At 32.3% G+C, this 21,785-nt stretch overlaps 1 protein-coding gene across 1 annotated transcript in view; it reads left to right on the forward strand.

The window, feature by feature from the left end:
- Positions 1 to 21,063, forward strand: part of LOC132715145 (uncharacterized) — a gene marked incomplete at its 3' end in the record, with an annotated part of 37,807 nt that extends 16,744 nt beyond the window's left edge. The window contains 23 exon segments of the mRNA XM_060698119.1: positions 416 to 483; positions 793 to 828; positions 1,444 to 1,689; positions 1,998 to 2,042; positions 2,898 to 3,053; positions 3,391 to 3,504; positions 3,909 to 4,019; positions 6,710 to 7,195; positions 8,341 to 8,373; positions 8,805 to 9,014; positions 9,439 to 9,580; positions 10,687 to 10,754; positions 11,045 to 11,215; positions 11,556 to 11,675; positions 12,324 to 12,446; positions 13,525 to 13,644; positions 16,198 to 16,356; positions 16,748 to 16,885; positions 17,657 to 17,782; positions 18,675 to 18,842; positions 19,016 to 19,135; positions 20,250 to 20,378; positions 20,984 to 21,063. Of these exon segments, the coding sequence (XP_060554102.1) occupies positions 416 to 483; positions 793 to 828; positions 1,444 to 1,689; positions 1,998 to 2,042; positions 2,898 to 3,053; positions 3,391 to 3,504; positions 3,909 to 4,019; positions 6,710 to 7,195; positions 8,341 to 8,373; positions 8,805 to 9,014; positions 9,439 to 9,580; positions 10,687 to 10,754; positions 11,045 to 11,215; positions 11,556 to 11,675; positions 12,324 to 12,446; positions 13,525 to 13,644; positions 16,198 to 16,356; positions 16,748 to 16,885; positions 17,657 to 17,782; positions 18,675 to 18,842; positions 19,016 to 19,135; positions 20,250 to 20,378; positions 20,984 to 21,063 (3,169 nt within the window).
- Between the last annotated feature and the right edge of the window lie 722 nt (positions 21,064 to 21,785).

Here is a 21,785-nt window from a genome sequence, read left to right on the forward strand (position 1 = left end):
TTATTTAGTTACATATATTTCTAATATATGTCAATGATTTGAATCAACAATAGGACTGTCTCAACTGCTTCAGCAGCCAGCCCTTAAAGTTTAAGGTCGAAAGTACGATAGAGATAACACGTACTTAGATCGAGTTTTCATCATTGTGGCTACGTTATAATTACGACTTTTCACTCTCGTACCAATGACTTTTTATCATCGTACCTCCGATCTTATCGGTATTTTGACTGTTCACCTGCTTTCGTTGTTTTGAGTAATGTGTGTGTCGCAATGGCCCAAATGGGACACCGTAGATACGTGAATACTCTATATATTTATATTTTCATATAAAGTGTTCTCATTTTAAAAAATAAACTTATGTCATGAAAACATCAATAAAGCACGATATTAAAAAACAAATTCAAATTATATTTAGATATGTGAGAATAGATATACCTAAAACATCAGCAAGGCTAGAACTGTGCGAGGTGGAAGTGTTTGAAGGTATGTTATTTGTATCGTGTTTGCCGAAAGTAAAATTGAGTGCATTCGAATGTAAGTGGCGAGTATAGAATTTTGGAAAATCACTTACATCAACAGGGAGAGCATCGAATTTAAATTTAAATCTAGATTGGAGTGCTCAAATCATAATTTGACAAATTTGTAATTTTAATACTATTTCTATGATGTGTCAAAAAAGTTGATTACATTGTACTCTCTTAAAAGAATACCGTTCTTATTTCGACAGATAATCGTCTGAATATTGTTATGAGTTACTTGAGAAAATCAATTATATTTTGTTTATGATTTTAGGAATAAGTTTACGAAGATCGCTAGGTGCAGAAAACTGTAAGTGTAATTTCTTCTTTGATATTTTCTCATTTTAAATCAATGATATATAATATACCCGATAGATTAAAGATATACTTTGGTCAAATTTGATATTGTAAGATATTGATAATTGCTACACAGGCTCTTTGTAAATAAAAAAATAAACACGTTTACACGACTTCACACAAAGTAGATATGTGATGTTTAAAATTCTACTCACTATATGAATATACAGTGTCATCAAACAGTGCTTTAAAGAAAGGACCAACTTCACTTGTCACATAAGACGAAACGCAGCCTCTCATACATAGTTTATTCTTTATTTTATTTAAATTAGACACATTCAGTAAACTTTTCAAAGATTTCGATAAATTTCTATCAATATAATATTTTACTCATAGATGAGTTCGAATAACAAATTACCAATGTAACCATTACTGGCTACACCTTTTCATGTAGAAATATAGAAGGAACCGAAAGCTGATTCACAGTATCTATTTTCAATTTTCATGGTTTTATTATAGGAAAACAGAGATATTTCAAGCGAAACAAAAAAGGGGTCGACGTTCTCCTTTTTTATAGTTACCTGCCCTTCTTTGTTTTGATAATATGTATTGTTTTCTTTGATTACAGCAAATTGTATCATAGATTCAACAAAATGGGCAGGTAAAATTCGACACACGGTAAGCGGAAAAAATTGTCAAAGGTGGGAATTAGATACACCTCATAATCATGGGTACCACGACAAAAAATTTCCAGATGGGACAGAAAAAGACGCAGAAAATTTCTGTAGAGACCCATTGGGTGAAGGTCAACCCTGGTGTTATACAACAGATAGAGATACTCGCTGGGAGTTTTGCCCTGTCCCTCACTGCACAAGTACGTGGTTTTGTTTACCCTGAGAGAAAGTAATTACATATGTAATTAACAACACAATATCTAATTGTTATTAACAGCAAATAGATCTATACCTTGTCATCAAGTGACATTCTTGGAAATGCAGTTCTCAGACTTTCTGAAACTTGACAGTGGTTCTGTAATTACTGTAGATAATGTGGTCAATAATTGTGTAAATCGTTTTGTAAAATAGGTTACATCATAATTGGATATGCTATAAAAGAAGATTCAAAAATAAATCTGCACTAATTTATGCAAAATATTTATGTAAATATATAATTATTTTACAGGTGATATTGGTGTGATTTCCACAAAAGAAAACGATAAGGTGTCCGGTGAGTTTGTTAGATGTACTTATATTCTTTTTATAATTATAGCAACAAAGGGGCTTATATATTTTCCCACTAGATGAATTTTACTTAATTTGATTTACATATCATTCATTTAATTTTTTTAAGCAAAATATATTATCTCCCACCCCACAAAACATGATATATTTATTTGTACCGATCAGTTTAAAATAACAAGTGTTAACCTCCCCAAGTCGCCTCTTTGAGGGCCATTCCCACTGTAATATATGCTAAAAATGGAATGAAATAAAAGATATATGTCATAATCATGTAAGCTAAAAATAACCATTATAGATAGAGTGATATTATATTGCTGTGATAATATGTCTTCATCATATATGTAGGGCTTTTGACATGTGACCATAAATCAGCATTCGCGTACTGACTTAATTCTCTTATTTCTACATTTTTTGTTCATATATATACTGATAAGTACTCACTCAGTTCCAGTCACAAAACCCCACTCCAAAGGACCTACTCCGGCATCAAGATATTTGTTTCAGCTTACCCGTAGGTACACAAACTTTTACAGTTACAGCTTCGAAAATAAGCGCAACAGGTTGATTAAGATATCTTGACGGGTAGTGCATCGTTAAGTTTTAATGGTAAAAATTGGTTTGTACCTACGGATAAGCTGGGAAACCCCGACATGTTCCGACTTCCGGATAACATCTATTAAGAATAGACCAATACCGGAGCGGACGACAATGAAAAACATAACTCGAGGGAATGATGAAGTAATAAAGTTACCTATAAGGTATCACAAGGTAAGAATGTCTGTTTCTTTTGTGAAGGAGCTAATTATTGTAATCAACGAGATCTTTTCGGTTTTGTTTTAAGTATGTGCATCAGGATGGGTTGAAGACACAAACACGGGATTCTGCTACCTGTTAGGTGATGAGCAGTTAACATGGGCTGATGCTAGTGCTGTATGTGAAAGCATCGGAGCAAGTCTTCCATTACCGAAAGGAAAAGAGGAAATTGATTTGTTGACAGGTATATTGTTTTAAAAGATTTTTACAGTGTTATCTATTTTACTTGAAACTTTAAAATAAATGTTATGTTCCCATGGTTATTCTTATATAAGAAATTACATACTTACATATTTTTACTAAATGTATAGCAAAAAAATAATTAATTGAAATGAGCTTGTTTACCTGTTCATAAGCAAACGACTGCGATTGTCTTAAATTTTTAAAATAAATGAGTTTTCAACGAGTAAGGCAAACTAAACCAACAAACTTTACCGATTTCTACGTTCATTTCAAGCAAATTATCCAAAGACCATTACTATATGTTCTATATTTTTTCCCACTATCTTCATTCATGTCAGGCAAATTGTTAAACACACAAGACGGATTGTTTTGGTTGAATGTCTACTTTGATGTATACCAAAATGACTGGATTTCATCAGATGACCCCGTTACAGACCTGATAAAAGAACAAGGTAACAATCTACCCTCATAGAAGCGATATTGTCAGAACCTTTCCAAATAGTTAAATGGAGAGTACCGAGGATTTCTTAGAGTTTATCAAGAAGATTTTTACACTATGCCAACACGTGCTGGATTTGTTTAGGATGAATTGTGTTAGAACTGATTTAAAGAAAAAGCAGTACCTAGGAAACAGGTTTAAAAATTTCATTCAAATGCAAAACGGATACATGTGCTGTACATATTAATAATGTATTTGATGATGAAAGTTTAGATATTTATTTGATTCTTAATAAAAGTAATTTTTTGATCATCTTTACAATATAACTTTTAGTCAAACTATAGAATTTCTGTATTATTAATAAACCACTGGTTAAAAGTGAAACTTAAGAATACCATCTTTATTTTGTTACTACAGTGTCACTTATAGATAAGCCAACTAAAGCAATGTGTGTAGCTAGCAATAAATCAGGGAATTTTCAAATAAAAAGCTGTTTTGAGAGGAACGTTTACAGTTGTGTTCAGTTGGGTAAGTGTTGTTTTTTTATTTTGTATGCATATTTCTAAATTTTCAGTTTACACCTAATAATTATATTCGTCTTCAGCATACATGTATTTTACATAGACAATCTATTCTTTGAAGGCCCATTTGGCCTCAGAAATACAATCATTTTTAATTTCACAAAATCTTTCTATTCTTCGTATTTAGTTAAAATTTCAAAAACAATACTTATTTGTCATAAGAATAAACTATCATTTATTTCATTTGCTGTTGACAATGTGTAAAACACATACTGAATGGGTATCTTGTATGGAAGTCAAAATACTACTTTGTTTACATTTTGCTACCGTTATGACACACATGTTTGGCATCGTTAAAGAATAAATTATATAGAGTTCTGAGGCATAATGTGCCTTTAAATTTGACACAATTTAATTGGGACTTATCAGGCAAACGTATGAGGTTGTATTTAAATATTACATATATACTGAACAAAAAAAAAAACTTCCATGTGCTTATAGTTTATAAAGTTCAAATGAGCTACTTATATTCAGGTGAACGGTTTTGTGCCAGATAAAACAAAATTTTAATAGATTTAACCGGTTTGTAAGAGAAACCCGCTGAACGCGATTTTCACGTGCATGCACAGACCAGTAGATTTGTGTTTGTTTTTTGTTTAAACTTTTCAGTGCAATCTGACTAATGCCTTAGGGACAAATGACAAACGACCGCCGGGCGGCGTCTGTTTATCGTAATATCGACCGGCGTCCTTGCGGCCGACGTCACAATAGGCTGAAAATTTTGATCATTCGCATCTTTCAGTGGTCAATATATCAAGAACTTTATGGTCGATCAAGAACCTCTATTATCATTGAGGTAAATGCAAAATACAATTTTGCACTATTTGCTTGTCCTTCATCTTGTCTCTATCAACTGCTTTCTTTGCTGGCATATCGACCACTGACTGATGTTTAAAAGAATATCATTAAATGCCAAGCCTTTACCACCCGGTGCCCACGCAGCGACTGTCCGATCCATTCATAAATCGCACAGACGCCGTCCGGACATCGGGCAGCGACCGCCCGGTCTTTGAATGCTTTCTGTAACATCAATTCGGCAACAAATTGCCCGCCATGACCATGAAATATATCAGATTTAAAATTGCCCGGTGTTCGCGAAATCGTCAAAGCCGCCGATGCTATGAAAATCGTAAAATCGGGCGGCGGCCGTATTTTTGTGACCTAGGCAAAAAATTCAGATCTACTTATTTCTTTCTATAAGCGGAGTGTTATTTAGATCTGATTTAAAACAGATTGTCTTGTCTTTCAGTGTAGTTTATCAGACTTTCATGTCAATAAGAAAAAGTCTTTGAATTTTTTATCATTTTTTTCCCAATTTTTGATATGCCTAGTATTCCTCAAAATATACGCATTGTCATGCTAAATGATGGTATGACGAATAATGCCGTCGCTATTAAAATGGATGCTCTACGTGTGCTACGCTGCACCTTATGCAACGTTTTCAAGCAAGAGGACGTACAGAAGATCGACCACATAGTGGACATCTACCTGTCACGACGCGTGCCCAAGACCGCTATATTCAGAACACCCGCGTGCGCAATTACTTCAATACTGCCATAGCCACTGCTGTTAACAACCCTTGTAAACATAACAACCGTATATCTGCCCAAACTGTGCGAAATTGCAATGCGCGAGGGTGAACTAAATGGACGTCGACATACGTCACCGCGTAAATCGTGTTAAATGGGCACGTACACACCAACGCTGGCTTGGGCAATAATGAAATAGCGTTTTTTTTCTCTCTCTCTGACGAGTTGAGGTTTTTATTGATCGAACTGATGGCAGATTTCGAGTACACCGTAGAAGAAAAGAACGTCTTGCCGATAACTTGAAGAAGATCGTTTTGGGGTTGGGATTCTGTCTTGGTCTGGGCAGGCATTGCACATGAATAATCTCGTCGTTATCGATGGGGATTTAAATGTCCAACGCTACCGAGATGAAATTCTTGCAAGGCATGCTATCCCACTGTTTCAAAATACTGCCAATTACATTTTACAACATGATATTGCCACAGGCCATATAGTTAGAGACACTGTGAATTTCCTCAGGGCGAATAACATTGCATTGATCAATGACTAGCTTGCCAAAAGCCCCATTGAACACCTTTTGGATAATTTAGAGCAGCGTGTTAGACGTTGCCCTTTTCCACCGTCAAACGTTTTTCAGCTAAGATAAGCTTAATTCAGTAATGGAACAACATTACACAAGCCAAAATCGATACGCTGACCATTATATAAGCAAACGCTGCGAGACAGTCCTTTATTCTGAATGTGGCCATACCCGATATCAATTTGTGATTTTGTTGGACAAGCCTTTTCTGCATTTAAACTACCATTTCACTACTTTTAGATAAACCAAAGCAATATTTTATTTTACAAAATACGGAAATAAATACCCTTTCAATACACGTAAATCTACTTTAATCCTGATTTTCATATTTGTGTATATCTGCACTCAAATACAGGGGCAGTTTCTTTTTCTTTGTTCAGTATATTTCAAGCAAAGATTGGTACTCACAAACCAAGTTTCAAAAAAATGTATATTTGATGACCATTATTACAAAATCATAGTTATCAATGTTTATCATTTATTTATCTATCTTATTTTGTTTGCATATATAATCTTAACTATGTTTAGGTCCTTTTACCAAATATCAAACAAGTTCCAATGAGAGTCCTGTACAAATGCCAGACAAGTTAACAAAACCATCAAAGGACGGATCAGTAACAACATACCTGTTTAAGTTTGAATACAAAGGCTATGTCGGTGCCACAATAATACTAAAGCCAAATTCTGATACACAAACAACACAAGGATATGTCATTGAAATAAGTAGCAACATATCTCCAAAATCAACAGTATCTAAAATTAGTTCCAAGAAAGTCGACAAATTCATCTCCATTCCGAACTTGTGTGACGAGAATGAATATAGAGAGTTTTGGATAAGTTGGACTAACGTGAATAGCAACGCTGTTACAATAATGCTCGGAAGAGGATCAGACGTTGGACGAAATTTACTAATGTCATGGACAGATCAAGCCGGTATTGCAGTTTCAACCGTTTATATTGCCACGGTAACAAAAGCGTCAGGGACTTACCAGGGGTTTTGGAGATTTCGGAAAGGTACTTCGTGTACAACCATGATTTTCATACAATTGTAATGTTATCATTATTATAATAGTATATGTTTTGCCTTTACCATATATAACATTTTACACGTATAAGGCATAAGCCTGCAAGTTAAGCTTCGTAAGTAAAAATTTAGGTATAAAGATAAAGAGTTTTTTTAGCCTGAGTTTTAAGGGACACGTTCCTTATTACGTTTTGAAATTAAACATTCTATATGTACAGTTCTGATTAATGCGCTATATATATCTGAAAAACTGAGATATTGTCATAAAGCGGTTTTAACGTCTAAAGACATAACTATAAGAAACTAAAACATAAAATGCATATTTAATAAGGTTTTCTCTAATAGAACAATAAAAAGCACTGAACCAATAACTACTGATTTTGTTTGGTCGGTATTACATTCAAAGTAAACAAAAATTGAATTCAAGTACCTAGACAACGCCCCCAAAAAGCAAAAGATAGAATAAAAGGCTCAGTTTGATTGAGTCTGTTCATGGAGGTAATTGGTACGTGTACGCGTAAGCCGTCCACGCCATCAAGCACCTTTATCATACACTCATTTACTGTGAGAATTTCCTAAAAAGGAAAATAATTTTGAATATAAAGACATATGTAGCTCATGGTGTTGCAGTAAAGTTTAAGCAATATCAATATAGTTTTAAAGTTTAAGGAATTTCAGTATAAAAATCCAAAATTTTAGCTACCTATAGAGCTGGCCTCAAGGTTATAAAACATTTTTTTTCTGAGTTCTGTCTCAAATCACAGGATTTTCGAAGGTCAGTGTTTATGATGTGTCTGTTTCTGACAAATCAAATTCCTGAGATCTGAGTTTGAGCTTGGAAAATTTCTTTATAACCTCGGACCTAGGGTCCAAGGTTATAAAGAATTTTCATGCACTCAAACTTAAATCTCAGGCTTTTGAATGGTCAAAATCCAGCATAGAATGTATATTTACCAATGAAATTCCTGAGATTCGAGACTGATCTTAAAAAAAGGTTTTATTATCTCCAGAGATCTAGCTTTATACTGGTCTTTAAGGTTAACAAGTTCACCCCAGAGGCATTTTAATACGTAATATAAACTCATTGAGCTTCAGACCATTATAAATTGATCTCTCTGTATGCTTTTTGTTTTAGAGACACTGGAAGAGAAGAAAGCTCGATCCAATGGTAAGACATGTTGAGTTACCTAAAGAGTAGTAACATTTTGTAAACCATATAAATATATATTCTACTGCATAAATATAAAAATTTTAACGGCGCTGTATATCTTAACAACACTTTTGTAAACACTTTAGCACTAACTGCTCCAAAAAACAACAACAACAATAAAAAAAACCAAACGAACAAAAAACATAATTATCTTCGTATCTTTGGTATTTTGGTGTGGCCAGCACACCAAAGGTAAAGTATTTAGCTTTTATTTGGTAAAACATCTCAAAAGATTGAAAACGATCATTTAAACTATCAACAATATAATTTGATTTATAGGATACCCTTTTTGTGCATAAGCAATAAAACTTGTCGTTCTGAGAAAATTTCACGGTAAATTGAGTCAGTAAGATATTTCAAGTAATGAAACACTTTGCTTTGAATTAAAGCAAACCTGGCATTTGGAAAGGCAACAAAACAGTCCAGTTCATTTTCGGAATTCAGCACACCTGATAAGGCAGTTGATGGATGTAAAAACAACGTGTATGGAAGCAAGTGTATAACACATACAAAAGGTGATTTTGAACCATGGTGGGAAGTGGACCTTGGCCGGAACTATCCTATTCGAGAGGTTGTTATTTACAGACGTGGACCCGAATGTAAAAAATCTGATATTACTATTTTGATTTGCAGAACATCACTGAAATGTAAACAATAATTAGCAAAGCGCTTAAATGTTTTGATTTGCAGAACATCACTCAAATATAAACAATTATTAGCAAAGCGCTTAAATGATATTCCGACAAATGCATAAAATCATTTATGTAATTGTATGTTAATAATAAGCCACAACCGAGAAATGAATTTGACCATTGCTCCAAGTAAAATGTGCAGATATTATTAAACAATAACTTAAGCTATGAGATTAAAACTATTTTTAATATACATTGTAATTTACGTACCATTTTTTTATGAGAGAGTATTAAATTAGGCGACTAGAAACATTTAATATCTTAATCAGAAATAGCATATAACGATAAACATAATTATTTTTGCTTCAAAAATTGTACCTATTTGAAACAGGCTGTGCAGAGCGTATGGGTTACTTCCGGTTGCTTATCAGCATGTTAAGTGACTCAACACTTGACCAAGATGTTGTCTATCAGAGTGAAGAGAGGACCCCACCTTTTGTGATGCATATACCACTGACAGGAAAACACGGCCGGTATGTTATCATGGTTTGATATATAGAGGTAAAATTGTATTTTATACCACAAGATAAAAAAAATCCTGTATTAATAGAAAAAAAAAATTTTCTTTTTATTATATACTTTTTCTCTTGTTTAACCTTATGAATAGAAGGAGGAATTCTCTGATAATTTTGTGTATGGATTAATTTAGAAGAAAGTAGTTCGGCTGGACACCAGTGAAAATACGGAAAATATGTTTCACTTTAGTGAAAAATGAATGCTTACAGTGAAAATGCGAAAAATAAAATACACATTTTATTTCATCAATATTTCATTTGAAATTGTATAATAAATGTTAAACTTTTTAATTGTTTTTGTAACCAATTACTTTCCTAAATTTCCACAACAAATAACAGCTAGCAAATGAAGAATTTCCAAGAAATTAATGAAATTAGAGAAGTGAAACAGATTATTGCATCTTTCATTTTGTTGTTGTTATTTTCAATTGAAAAAGTATTGCTTTCAGAGTATGTTGCGTATCTAACCCACTTAACTTAAAGACAAAACATCGATTTTTTTCGGAACCAACTAGTACTTTGCAAGGAGTGCTAATTTTCTTGTCACAGAAATAATTCACGGCTTCCCTCGAGGGGATTTGAAACAAACCCTAGATTACAAGTCTGATGCCTTGACTTCTCGCGATCGGCAACGCCGTGATTAATCATCATGTTGAAATAATGATGAAACTTATTCGTTTTATAGCACAGACGAGCCTCATGGACTTGAAAAAAAACTTCCAATTTTTCTCTGTTTTGTCAATGTTCACAAGGAACCTTCCATTTGTAGAATTTAGCTTACTTGCATTTGTCAATGTTCACAAGGAACCTTTCATTTGTAGAATTTAGCTTACTTGTATTGAAACTCTTTTACTAAAACTTTTTACATTTGTAGTTCGATAATAGATTATTCTGAAAAATGGAGGTATTCCTCGCGAACATTGACATTTATTGAGTTTTGTTGTCTAGAAACAATAAAAAGTGCAAAATTATATGCCCCTATCACCGGCTTTATATGTGTTCAATCTTTAACATAAAAAAAACTGTACAGTGTTTTTTTATAATTAAAAACATGTTAATTTCAGCTACGTTAAAATCGATATACCGGGAAGGAACGAATACCTTGAATTAGCAGAGGTTGAAGTCTATGAAGGTAAAGCAATACAAAAATATGTTACATTATTTACAAAACTTGTAATATGAAAGAGTCAGTAAGATTTCTGTGATCACATAAAATAAATTTTACTAGCCATTTATCAGACAATAGTATCTTCACATTTATCAGACTAAAGTATTTCACAATTATCAGTATTGATTAGAAAGTATTATTATCACATTTATCAGGCAACAGTATTTTCACATTCATTCGACAATAATACCATTGCATTTACCAGGCAATAATGTTCTTACCTTTATCATGCAATACGGTTTTATGTTAATTAGATGTTGACGCGTCCAAGTGTGGGTCTGGATGGCACGAGTATGACAAAGAAGCGGCATGCTATCAGATCAGCGATGCAAAAATGACCTGGGGTGTCTCTAAAGAATACTGTGAAGGTTTTAATGCCCAGTTGGTTGTTCCAAAGACACCGAGAGAACAATTATATCTCTATGGTAAAGTTATAGAAAAATCTAATTGCCATCGGTATCGAATCGGCGTGATATTATTGAAATATGTATGCATATTTTGACACATTTTTTAATTCCCCACTGCATTATATGAATTAAGAGAAATATGTGTTTTTAAAACATAGTCTAGCAGAATAATAAGTGGAATAATCAACATTTATTTGCAACTTTAAGTATGTATTCATTTTCTTTCATTTACTTTTTTCTATCATTTACTAGTAATTTGTTTCCTGTTCTTCTTTAGTGAATGTACATGTCGTTTTATATTATTACCGAAAAGTCTGTTTCAATGTAATACCGCTATTCGCATTTTTTTCAATTTCAGATCTTTCAATGCCAATTACTGAAAGTAGCAGTGTATGGCTTGGCTTAAATGACATCAATACAGAAGGTACTTTTACGACGGTAGATGGGTTAACTGTAGCTTACACGGATTGGGGACAAAGTGAGATACATTAGTTATTTAATTAGTGATTTTTGACCTTATATGTTGCACTTTGATTAAATGCCTTAGATCTATTTATAGAACAGCATCATGTTTCATTTTATTTTATTATCATTTCAATGAAAAGTGTAATTGTATAACATGCATTATGTAAAATGTATAAAAAAAACATGGAAATTTGAAAGTACATGTAATTGCAACCCGAAATGATATACGAGTATCAAATTTGTATTTTTTAATTTAAACAATTTAAGATAAACAGACCAGTTAGGGTCCGGAAGTTGACAGGACACTTTAGATATTATCCTTATAATTGATATGACTTTCTTAAGTTGCTACAGCAAAAATGAAAATACATTGCCTAAAGTTAACTGTCAGTAATGTTTAAGAACTGGTAACATTTTGCAGCATTAAAAGTAAGCTCATTTTATAGTTGGTAATCTTTTAAATTTGAAACAGATTTAATATTTAAAAAAACTGTCAACTTTTTCAACGTTGTAGTTAATTTCCTTTTCATCTGTATTAAATTAAAAATAAAAACAAATATCATATAGGAAAAAGACAAGTTTTCGTGACTTTATTCCTAATTTTTAATTTATTTCACGCAGCCAATGCTTAGTTGAATGAATAATTATCATTCAATTTTAGATGAGCCGAATAATCTAGGTTCAGAAAATTGCGTTTCGATGAGGATGGATTTATCATCGTACTCAGGAAAATGGAATGATAAAAAGTGTGACACGCCTCTTAGAGCTGCCTGCAGGAAAGAAGGTTGATGGATATTAATGCCCTTATAAGAAGAAATGTCTTTTCTGTATGAGTTGTAAAGAAGTTTATTTTAAAAGGGCTATAATATGTTGTTTCGTTTTTATTCAACTTAAAAAATACTAAAAAAAATATTCTAATACTGAATTTTTGAATGTTTAAATTCAGGCAATAAACAAAATTAATTAGGAAATCTTTCGAATCGTAAGATAGTATATTAAAAAAATTCAAGTTGTTTTAGTTTTTTCTTTATATAGATTTGGGACTTATTTTCGACTCGAGGTATGAAAATTATCATAATTCACCGCCACTCGTGAAAATTAGCCCGCATTTATAGAAAAAACCCAAAACACTTGACTATCCTCAATCTGACTTTAGTTCAAATCTACTTATTTCTTTTATGTAGATCTGATGACGACCGCATATGTTCGCCTTCTTTATAATTCGGATTTCCCGAGAAAGATATTCTAGTTATGCAATCAAACCAAGTTATTCAAAGGCATTTAAGAAGTTTCAAAATACCGTTGTCCGTGGCAGTTAACCAAATTGTTGTTTTTTGTAAGCAAAAAATGTTTGAAGTAATAATTAACAATTAAACTTGTAAAAAAAGTCAATTTTTAATGGGCAAGATTGTTTTGCCAGTTTACCTGTCGGATATATGGACAACGCTATGTTTGCTCGAAATCGTGAAACTTTCTTCTCCATATTGGTGAACGTCATCGCTTTCAAAATTATGAAAGCTCGTCGATGATTGGTCACGATCAGATCATAAAGCGGAGCGTTATTTAGAGCTGATTAAGATCAGATTGGACTATCCTTTAAGTTATTGACAATGCACATTGGCGTTCAATTCATATCGTGCTTTTTTTCTTAAAAAAATGCATTGAAGTCTGATTGATGTAAATATTTTGTTTGAATCATGTTGCATATTCTTCTAACCGCAATAGTTATTTTTAGAAATAAATACAACAAACAACAACAACAAACAATAAAAACATTTTTTGGATAAATCGTCTGTATTTTCCGTCTTCTTTGAAAAATGTACAAACAAATACATGTATACACATGTACAAATCTGTTGTAGAAACACCAACGACGACAACAACAACAACAACGACGACGACAACAACCACAATTCCAATGACAACAACAACTACAATTGCTACGACCGCACCAGTTCAAATAACCTTGCCAACACAAGGAGGTAAAATCTTAAGCATGATTATGATTATGCAATAGGAAGATTGCAAACGGTATTATGCTATGTCCCACTGGGTCTTGTGGCTTAATAATGTAGAAGGGTTGCGTTTCGTGGCTGTTGATCTTCCGTTGTTGATGGTCGCTTATAATTTTGTTAGATATATATCTAATTAATATGAATTTTTAAAGCAGAGGGTATCAGAAGTAAAGATAATTGTTCTATTTGTTACAAAACATAGCATTATTTGCAGGTAGCCAATACTAAATGAATCGATTTTGCAATCAATTTATGCCAGCAAAGGAAACCAATTTTCTAAATAAAATATGAATTTCATATGAAAAATATTCATATCGCATAAATTAAGTTATGTCAGAATCGAATTATCAAATATCGGTGTTTATTGTTTTGCATTTGGTCGTCCTATTGTTTACCAACCTATGAGCATGTTCGTGTTATATAAGATGTATGTATGTAGTCTATGCTTAATGAGGGTCCATCCGCCCGGTAAGGGCACAAAAACAGCTTAAGCTGTCGAGTACGAACCCCGAAAATGTCACCAGTCATGTCATTAAAGAGTTAATTTAGAAGCACAAAGTTGTGATAATTTACCTCTATGCAATTTCCATAGGGTATCAGCCAAATATGTAAGAATCACAATTAAATTTTATTAAATCTTATTCTATAAAACTACACTGACAAGAGCTAAGATGTAAGGTTGAATGTCATGTAGACCTCCACAAAACTGAAATATATCATGCCCACTGGGTCAATTTTTCACCAATCCCCAGGGGTCAATTAATGTATAAAGACTTTTATACGGAAACACATGTAAGTCTTACTGTATGAAACTTCAATGCTCAGGGCTGCGTTTCATAGAAAGTCCTTAGTCTGAAATCATTCTTAAAACTAAGACAGACAATTTTGCGTTTCAAAGAAAATGTCCTAACTTATGGCTCCAATATTATGACTTTTGTTATTTCTGAATAGCAATGCTGATGAACATTGACATATTGCAAATAAAAGAATTTATCATTGTATTTCTTAACTTTTCTCTGAGGAAAATTCATTTATTCATAGTCTACAGTATTTGATTGTAAATAAAAATGTTTATTAAAACGGTTTTAAATAAGTCCAAGAGTTGGTTTTATGTTCCAAGTAGGACCTTGTATGAAACGCAGCGGCAGAACTTGATATTTGGCATTTGGCATTGCCTTGTAGCCCTTTATAAATCTGGTATTTATTATGCTCCTTGTGTCAATATTGACCCCGTCCCACTAGTATTAGAATTACATGAAAACACATTAAATCCTAATTAATTGTTAAATATTTGGCATGAAACATATCACTGTGTATCTTCACACAACTGATTTAAATCATCCGGTTCAATAAATATCAGCCCCATGCGTGGTCAATTATTTTATATCATATTTAGATTTATTGATGAAACTTAGATGTTCAGAGCTTTGATTAAGCATGGTTTATTGCTTAGTAGACCTCTGTCACTTCTACTAAAGTAATAATGACTGTTTAGTAAAAATTAGCGTTACATAGTTTATTAGATTTGAGTTATTTAGAATGTATTATCAATTATTTGTTCTTTTCTACAAAAATTACACCAAATATGACTCTGCGGTCAGTATTGGCCCTGTTCTGGGTGTCACTTGCTTTATACGTATATATATATATATTATACAATTATTGACTAGTGAGCCATTGAATATGATGTGATATTCAACGGCAGATGACATATGTTTCTGCCGGTGAATATCATATCATATTCAATGGCTCACTAGTGAATAATTGTTTTATTATATGAATAGGCTAAGAATTAAAAAAAATCACGAAAAAGTACATCCTTATATACATGTACAAATTTTGCCTCGTTGAAGCGCGGGAAAAAAGACTACGCGAACGCTGCGCATACAAAAGTAATTCAAGTTTATACTCATCAATGCGATTTAGCCTTTAAGTATAACAGTAAAGTAATGGTATTTCAATCGAGAAATATGCCATAAAGAACAAAACGCAACATTTATTTTTTAATTAACACAAGTAATTAACAGTCTACGGTGTATGGTCATTGAATATGAGTCTCAATCTATTTTTAGACTTGGAAAATCCAATTCAGCCAGTTAATATGATACTACACCTAGTGAATATGATTTTTTAAAATGTTCTGTTGACTACAGTTTGGACCAATGAGATTGCAGCTATTTTTAGATCATATAATAAATAAAATTAATGAATAGGATAACATATGTTTTTGCGGAAAACTACTATGTACACAGTTAACATATTTGGCATAAAGCATTACATATTAGACCTTCCTAAAGTTTTATGAATCATGCACCTAGGGTGTAAAAATGTCCTCGCCTGGGGGATCATTTAGTAACATAAGTCTTATTAAGATGCAACACTTTGTCTGACTAGCTACGTTTCTGTGTCTTTTCCCTAATTTTAAGATTATTTTTGATTACTCAAACAAAGTTTCATTCAGGCGGATATTGCCTCGCCTCTTCGATGCTCTCATTTAATAGTCTAATACTGTTTTCCTAGCATGTAGATCGGGATGGCTTTACAGTCAGGTATCAACCTCCTGCTTCCGTATATTTGAAGAGTCCAATGTAAATTTCTTATCCGCCGCCAGCAAATGTATGAAGAACAACGCTCGCTTAGGAAGTATCAAGAATATCTACGAGCAAAAAGTTTTTACTGGTAAATGTATGATATATCTTTTGTATATGATAAAGGATGTCCAATTATAATTTCATGGTATGTTAAAATTGTTTGATAATGTACAATGTAACTTTCATTCCTGGTCAATGTCAATTATAAAAAGATTAAGATACGGTTTGTGTTAAGTAACAATTGCAAATATTGTAAAATTAAAAAAAAAACAATATTCACAGCAGCGTGATAGGCTCAAAGATCTTTGATGGATCATGGCAACATCGGTATCCATTGATAAAATAAATCATACTCATACTATAACTGTACTCACTGTAAACATAATGCAAAACGGATCTATTCCATATGAACAAGAAAATATTGACAACCGAAGGGTAAAATTTTGAAAATAGATATAAAGCTCATCTGTTTATTGTAGAAATTCTAAAAAGGACTATTGTTGGTGTTGGGAATTTCGATGGTGTTTGGATTGGTGGCATTGATGAACATGCAGAAGGAAGTTGGCAATGGTTTATGACGAATGCTTTATTTGACCGAAGCGTGGTATGGTCTACAGGTAAATAATGAAAGTGAATAATAATTGAAAGTGCAATATTTCCATGCCCACAAACACCGGCTTAACTGGTATTCAATCCTCTACATTCAGTGATCCCGAAGGATATTAAAATATAATAACACTGAGATGACAGAGTGGAATCTGACCATTGATATTATCTTGATTTTAAAAAGAGTTTTGTGCTTTGTAGGAATTGATATGATGAAATAATCAAATTTAGCGCACATTTTCATTTGACTTCCCAGATCTTGTTTAAAAAAAACAAATTCTAAAATTAAAAACAAATGTTAAAAACCAAGTCCTGTTTAACCGGTGCTGAGTGGCTTTAATATGCAACTGACTACCATCATCAAGGTTTCCATTTTGAATATTGAACTTTTCACCCACAATAAGTCTGCTATATTTAAAGAAATAGTGGTAAAAGGCATTAATACATTAAATTTTAAAAAATATATAAATGTCCAACATACGCAGCTGGACCTTTCTTATTTTCCATTGACAGGTTTCCCTTACTGATCGTTAATCTCATATTACAAAGGGATTTGAGAAAGTCAGATTTGCATAAAGAGGCGCTCTCAAACCGACTCTTCTGTTTTCATGTATTTTTCTTGCTTTCCTTGCTTTCCCAATAGATCTCCCACCTTTTCTAAATAAACCAATTAATGTTAATGAAACACATTCAAAGCCAAGTCAATGATAAAATGATAAAGATATTAGGACACAAAAGTATGAACTTCTGTATATTTAATTATGTTCTATTTAAAATAATAGGACAGCCTGACAATTACAAAGGTGAAAACTGTGCCATGATGAGAACACACGGAAGTGCTGTTGGAGAACTGAACGACGCAGCGTGTGTCATTGGAATGCAAGGGTATATTTGTCAATACAGCCAAGGTATCTATACATCGTTCAATGGGAATGAGTATCCCGTATTTTCAAATGAAAATTAAATCTAACTAAGTTGACAAAGTGCTTTTTAGCTGAGTTTCTGTCGTATCTGAGAACAATTTTTGATATTATTTTAAATATCAGAATCTATATCAGTATAACAAGATTAAATAAAAATGTTCATACAAATTTATGTTGTTAAAAATAGTAATTGCTAATATTGTCTACCGCCAACTGATGCTATTGTACGGACTATTGTATGACAAAATACTAAAGTTTTATTGAGAAAATATATTCAGTATACGTTAAATATAGTTAAAGTTATATAACATATTATAATTCCATAATTATATAGAGACATAGTTAACAGTTAAAGAAAAAGTATCATGATATTCAAGTTAACTCATAATTTCATAAAGTTTTACATTTAGTCTTTTGTATTTTTATAAAACATTGAAAACGTGAGATGCCATGCTAACACAATAAAATCATTTCATATGAAATTCTAAACTTTATAATGATATAATTTGCATTGCATTGATTGTTAAGTTGTAACATATCGTAAAGAGAGATGATTAATCGGTATATTAAAGACATTATTTAACTTACTATATTTTTCCTTTACTCTTGGTAAGCCGATATTACGAGTTTGTTTTTGGTATTTGAATATTGAAATGCTATCGGATCTGTGTGTTTTGTTTCTTAGTTTTTTGTTGTTCTACACTAACATCGTATTTTGTATTTTTAAAAACAATATAAAATTTACTCAATATAATTATCAGCTTCCTAATGTCGTCAAAAAATTACTAGTTTGACAAAAGCTTTAATTGATGACGTGATGTTAAACAGTTTAAATGAATTCATTTTTTGAATAATCATTTTGAAAAAAATCGTTTAGACGACAAGAAGTGTGGTGACGGGTGGGTCTACAACGGAGAAACGGACACATGCTACAAATATTACCTTCAGGAACGTGAGACATGGAATGCTGCCCGTTTAAAATGTGTCGAGCACGGCGGTATACTGGCGACTATAGCTAATAAACCAGAGCAGTTTTTTCTAAAAGGTATGGAATATTTATATATAAGTTACTATGTTTGTAATGATACAACTTATTACATTTTCGAATTTTTTAACATTTAATTGATTTTTTGTGTATGCATGAAACTATAAGAGAAGAAATCATAAAGTTGTAACTTCAGCACATCCTTGTTATATTCTGCATATTTCGTTGTAAAGTAATGGCTTCCGCGGATTTAAGCATGAAAGGGGCCTGGATTGGCGCACACGATATGCAGGAAGACGGCTTGTTTCAATGGATTGACGGGACAACGTGGATTAACGGGCTCTGGGCACCAAGTAAGTAATCTGACATATTGTAGAGGACATAAGGAATAAATCAACGAAAAAACAAATTCCTGTCAAATAAAAGATTAAAGGGACTTCACGTAGGTTTTGTGAAATGACAGGACTTGACAAGATTTGTGTACCAATTGACGAAGAAATAGACCACTGCAAATTATTCAAGGACATTCATTCACGCTGTTTTTTTCTGGAATAATCATTTTTAACAAGCGTTGCAACGCTTTCCACTCCGGCTAGGAATCGTTCAGGCAATCAATTTTCAATTTTTAGAGTATATTTCTTTATCATCCTTAAAGTTTGCAGAATTTTCATTTTGCTATACGCTAAATTTTCCAAATTTTATATTTGGTTAAGCGTTTCTACCTCAGTGGAGTTTCTTTAATATGTATGTTCACAGGAAATATTCATTTATTCAAAGCAAATGCATATTCATCGTCGGATATCCACGACCAAACTGTTAACATTTATCAGCCCTGGGATTTTCGGCCGATATCCAGTCGATTAGAGTTGTGTCAAATGCCTATATATATATATATCATTGGTTTGCATCACGATTTCTTGAGGCGATTGAAATCAAAACGCTCATTTTGAATGAAGTTCAATACTACAGATAAAATTGCTTACACCAATTAAATTCAGCTTTGAAAAGTTCAATATTAATAATGTGAACGATTTCAATAAAAACGCATAGAAAATTACTGTGATTGATAGTTTATACATTTACCGTTGAAGAATATAAATTTTGTTCAGCGCGATTTCATTGGCCGATATATTACGCACCTGCTGCTGTATACCAACGCAAATCGATTCATTGTACCCACGGCTGGATTACTTGTTAATCAACAATGGGTATCCGACGATGATTCATTTTGCATTTCCATTAATTATTTTGTGAAGCATTTTTCGAGAATGGTGGCTGACACATGGTCACAGAGACGTAAATAGTAGGAGCAAAGGTTATTTGTATACTGATAATTCAGTTTAATTTTAATATTCTACGCATTAAACAGAGAAAATTTGATTTTTTTTCAGCATTTCTGATATATGTATTATAATATGATATATAGAGTTAACATTATATATAATACGTATGAATGTTTGAAACTAGATCAGCCAAATAATTGGAAAGGAAATCAAAATTGTGGAATGTTAACAGTCAATGCACTTCCCGACGCCCTTGGGCTGATTCAAGACGATTTTTGTGAAGACAAGTATCCGTATATTTGCGCAATAAAAAGTAGGTATAGTTGATATACTAGTATATATACCTAAATGGAGTAACGAAATCATTGAACGGAAAAATAATGTAAACGAATAAAACTTCCCCGTTAAGTAGCATTACATGTTCCAATAGTTTTGTTTCTTCTTTATCATCAAATATATGTCTTTTATTGTTCTGAATCCAATATGTTATAAAGAATTTACTGTTTGGTCTCAAGATAATTCCTAGCGACGGATGCATTAACACATCGACTTGCAGTAAGTTTTCATGGCAGAACTTTGAAATGATTATTGATTTAAGTCCCGACAAGACTGATAGTAGCCTAGGATTCCATTTTATTCTGTTATAAAACATGAGATAGATGAGCTGATATTACCGTCTGACTATTTTTTTAACCACTGGATAATATTTGTAAACAATCATAGAAAATAAAACATATTCTAAAGAGTAGTATTTCTTTTTAGGTGCTATTCAAAGCATTATATTCCTTGTATAATTACAAATTATATGTATAGAATACCATAAAACCGAAAACTATCAAAGTTTTCCAAACTTAGACTTTTTGTCATCGGAGCTTATTACATGCTTTCTTTAAAATAATGTGTAATTTCTTTTTTTAGGTTGCAAAAGTGGCTGGGAGAAGTTTGGTGGTAATTGCTACTTGTTCTCTCTTGAAAATCGAGGTTGGGAAGATGCAAAGGTATATATAATCCCCTTTTATATCTACTTTATATAAATAAATGTTTTCGCCTTCTTATAATGTTAAAAGTTAAGTCAAAAGTAATGGAATTCAAATGACAAAATACAAAACAAGTTTTATACTTGTGGCGAAGGCTTTTCTCTTTGGGTTTCTGCAGTGCAGGTAAAGATTCATATTTCTTTTAGCTATGTCGACATCAGTTTCTTTATGTACGATATTTTTATTTCAAAACGTTAGAAACCTTTGTTTTTAAGTACAAACTTAAGTTTTTTTCTCTCTATAATACGCGTGTAGGCGAGAATGATGTGGGACAATAAAACAAAGTAACTCATTATTTTGTATCATATGGTGAGCTTGAAATATGATTGATGATGATGATGATTCAACAGCATTTCATGAATTTTACTAAAATTTGATCTTATAAATTAATATTATATAATTGGAACCATGTAAATATATCTCTAAGCATGTGTAGTAGCTATTCACTGAATATGTTCATTAAAAATAATCGATTAAAGTCTTCATTGTTACGAGGGTTATTCAAACAATTCTGATACTAAAACGCTTCTGAAGAAATAATTAGTCTGTTTGCTCGAGGTCAAGGTATTTTTGTTTTCCTTTTACAGACAACTTCGTTAATCATGATTTAAATCAAGTTTTGTCTTACCAAGTTACTGTACATTACATAAAATGTATACATTTGTACTTGGGACATGTTTTGA

This window comes from Ruditapes philippinarum, unplaced genomic scaffold (genome assembly GCF_026571515.1).
Source record: "Ruditapes philippinarum isolate M1 unplaced genomic scaffold, ASM2657151v2 ctg3537_1_1_1_1, whole genome shotgun sequence".
Lineage (NCBI taxonomy): Eukaryota > Metazoa > Mollusca > Bivalvia > Venerida > Veneridae > Ruditapes > Ruditapes philippinarum.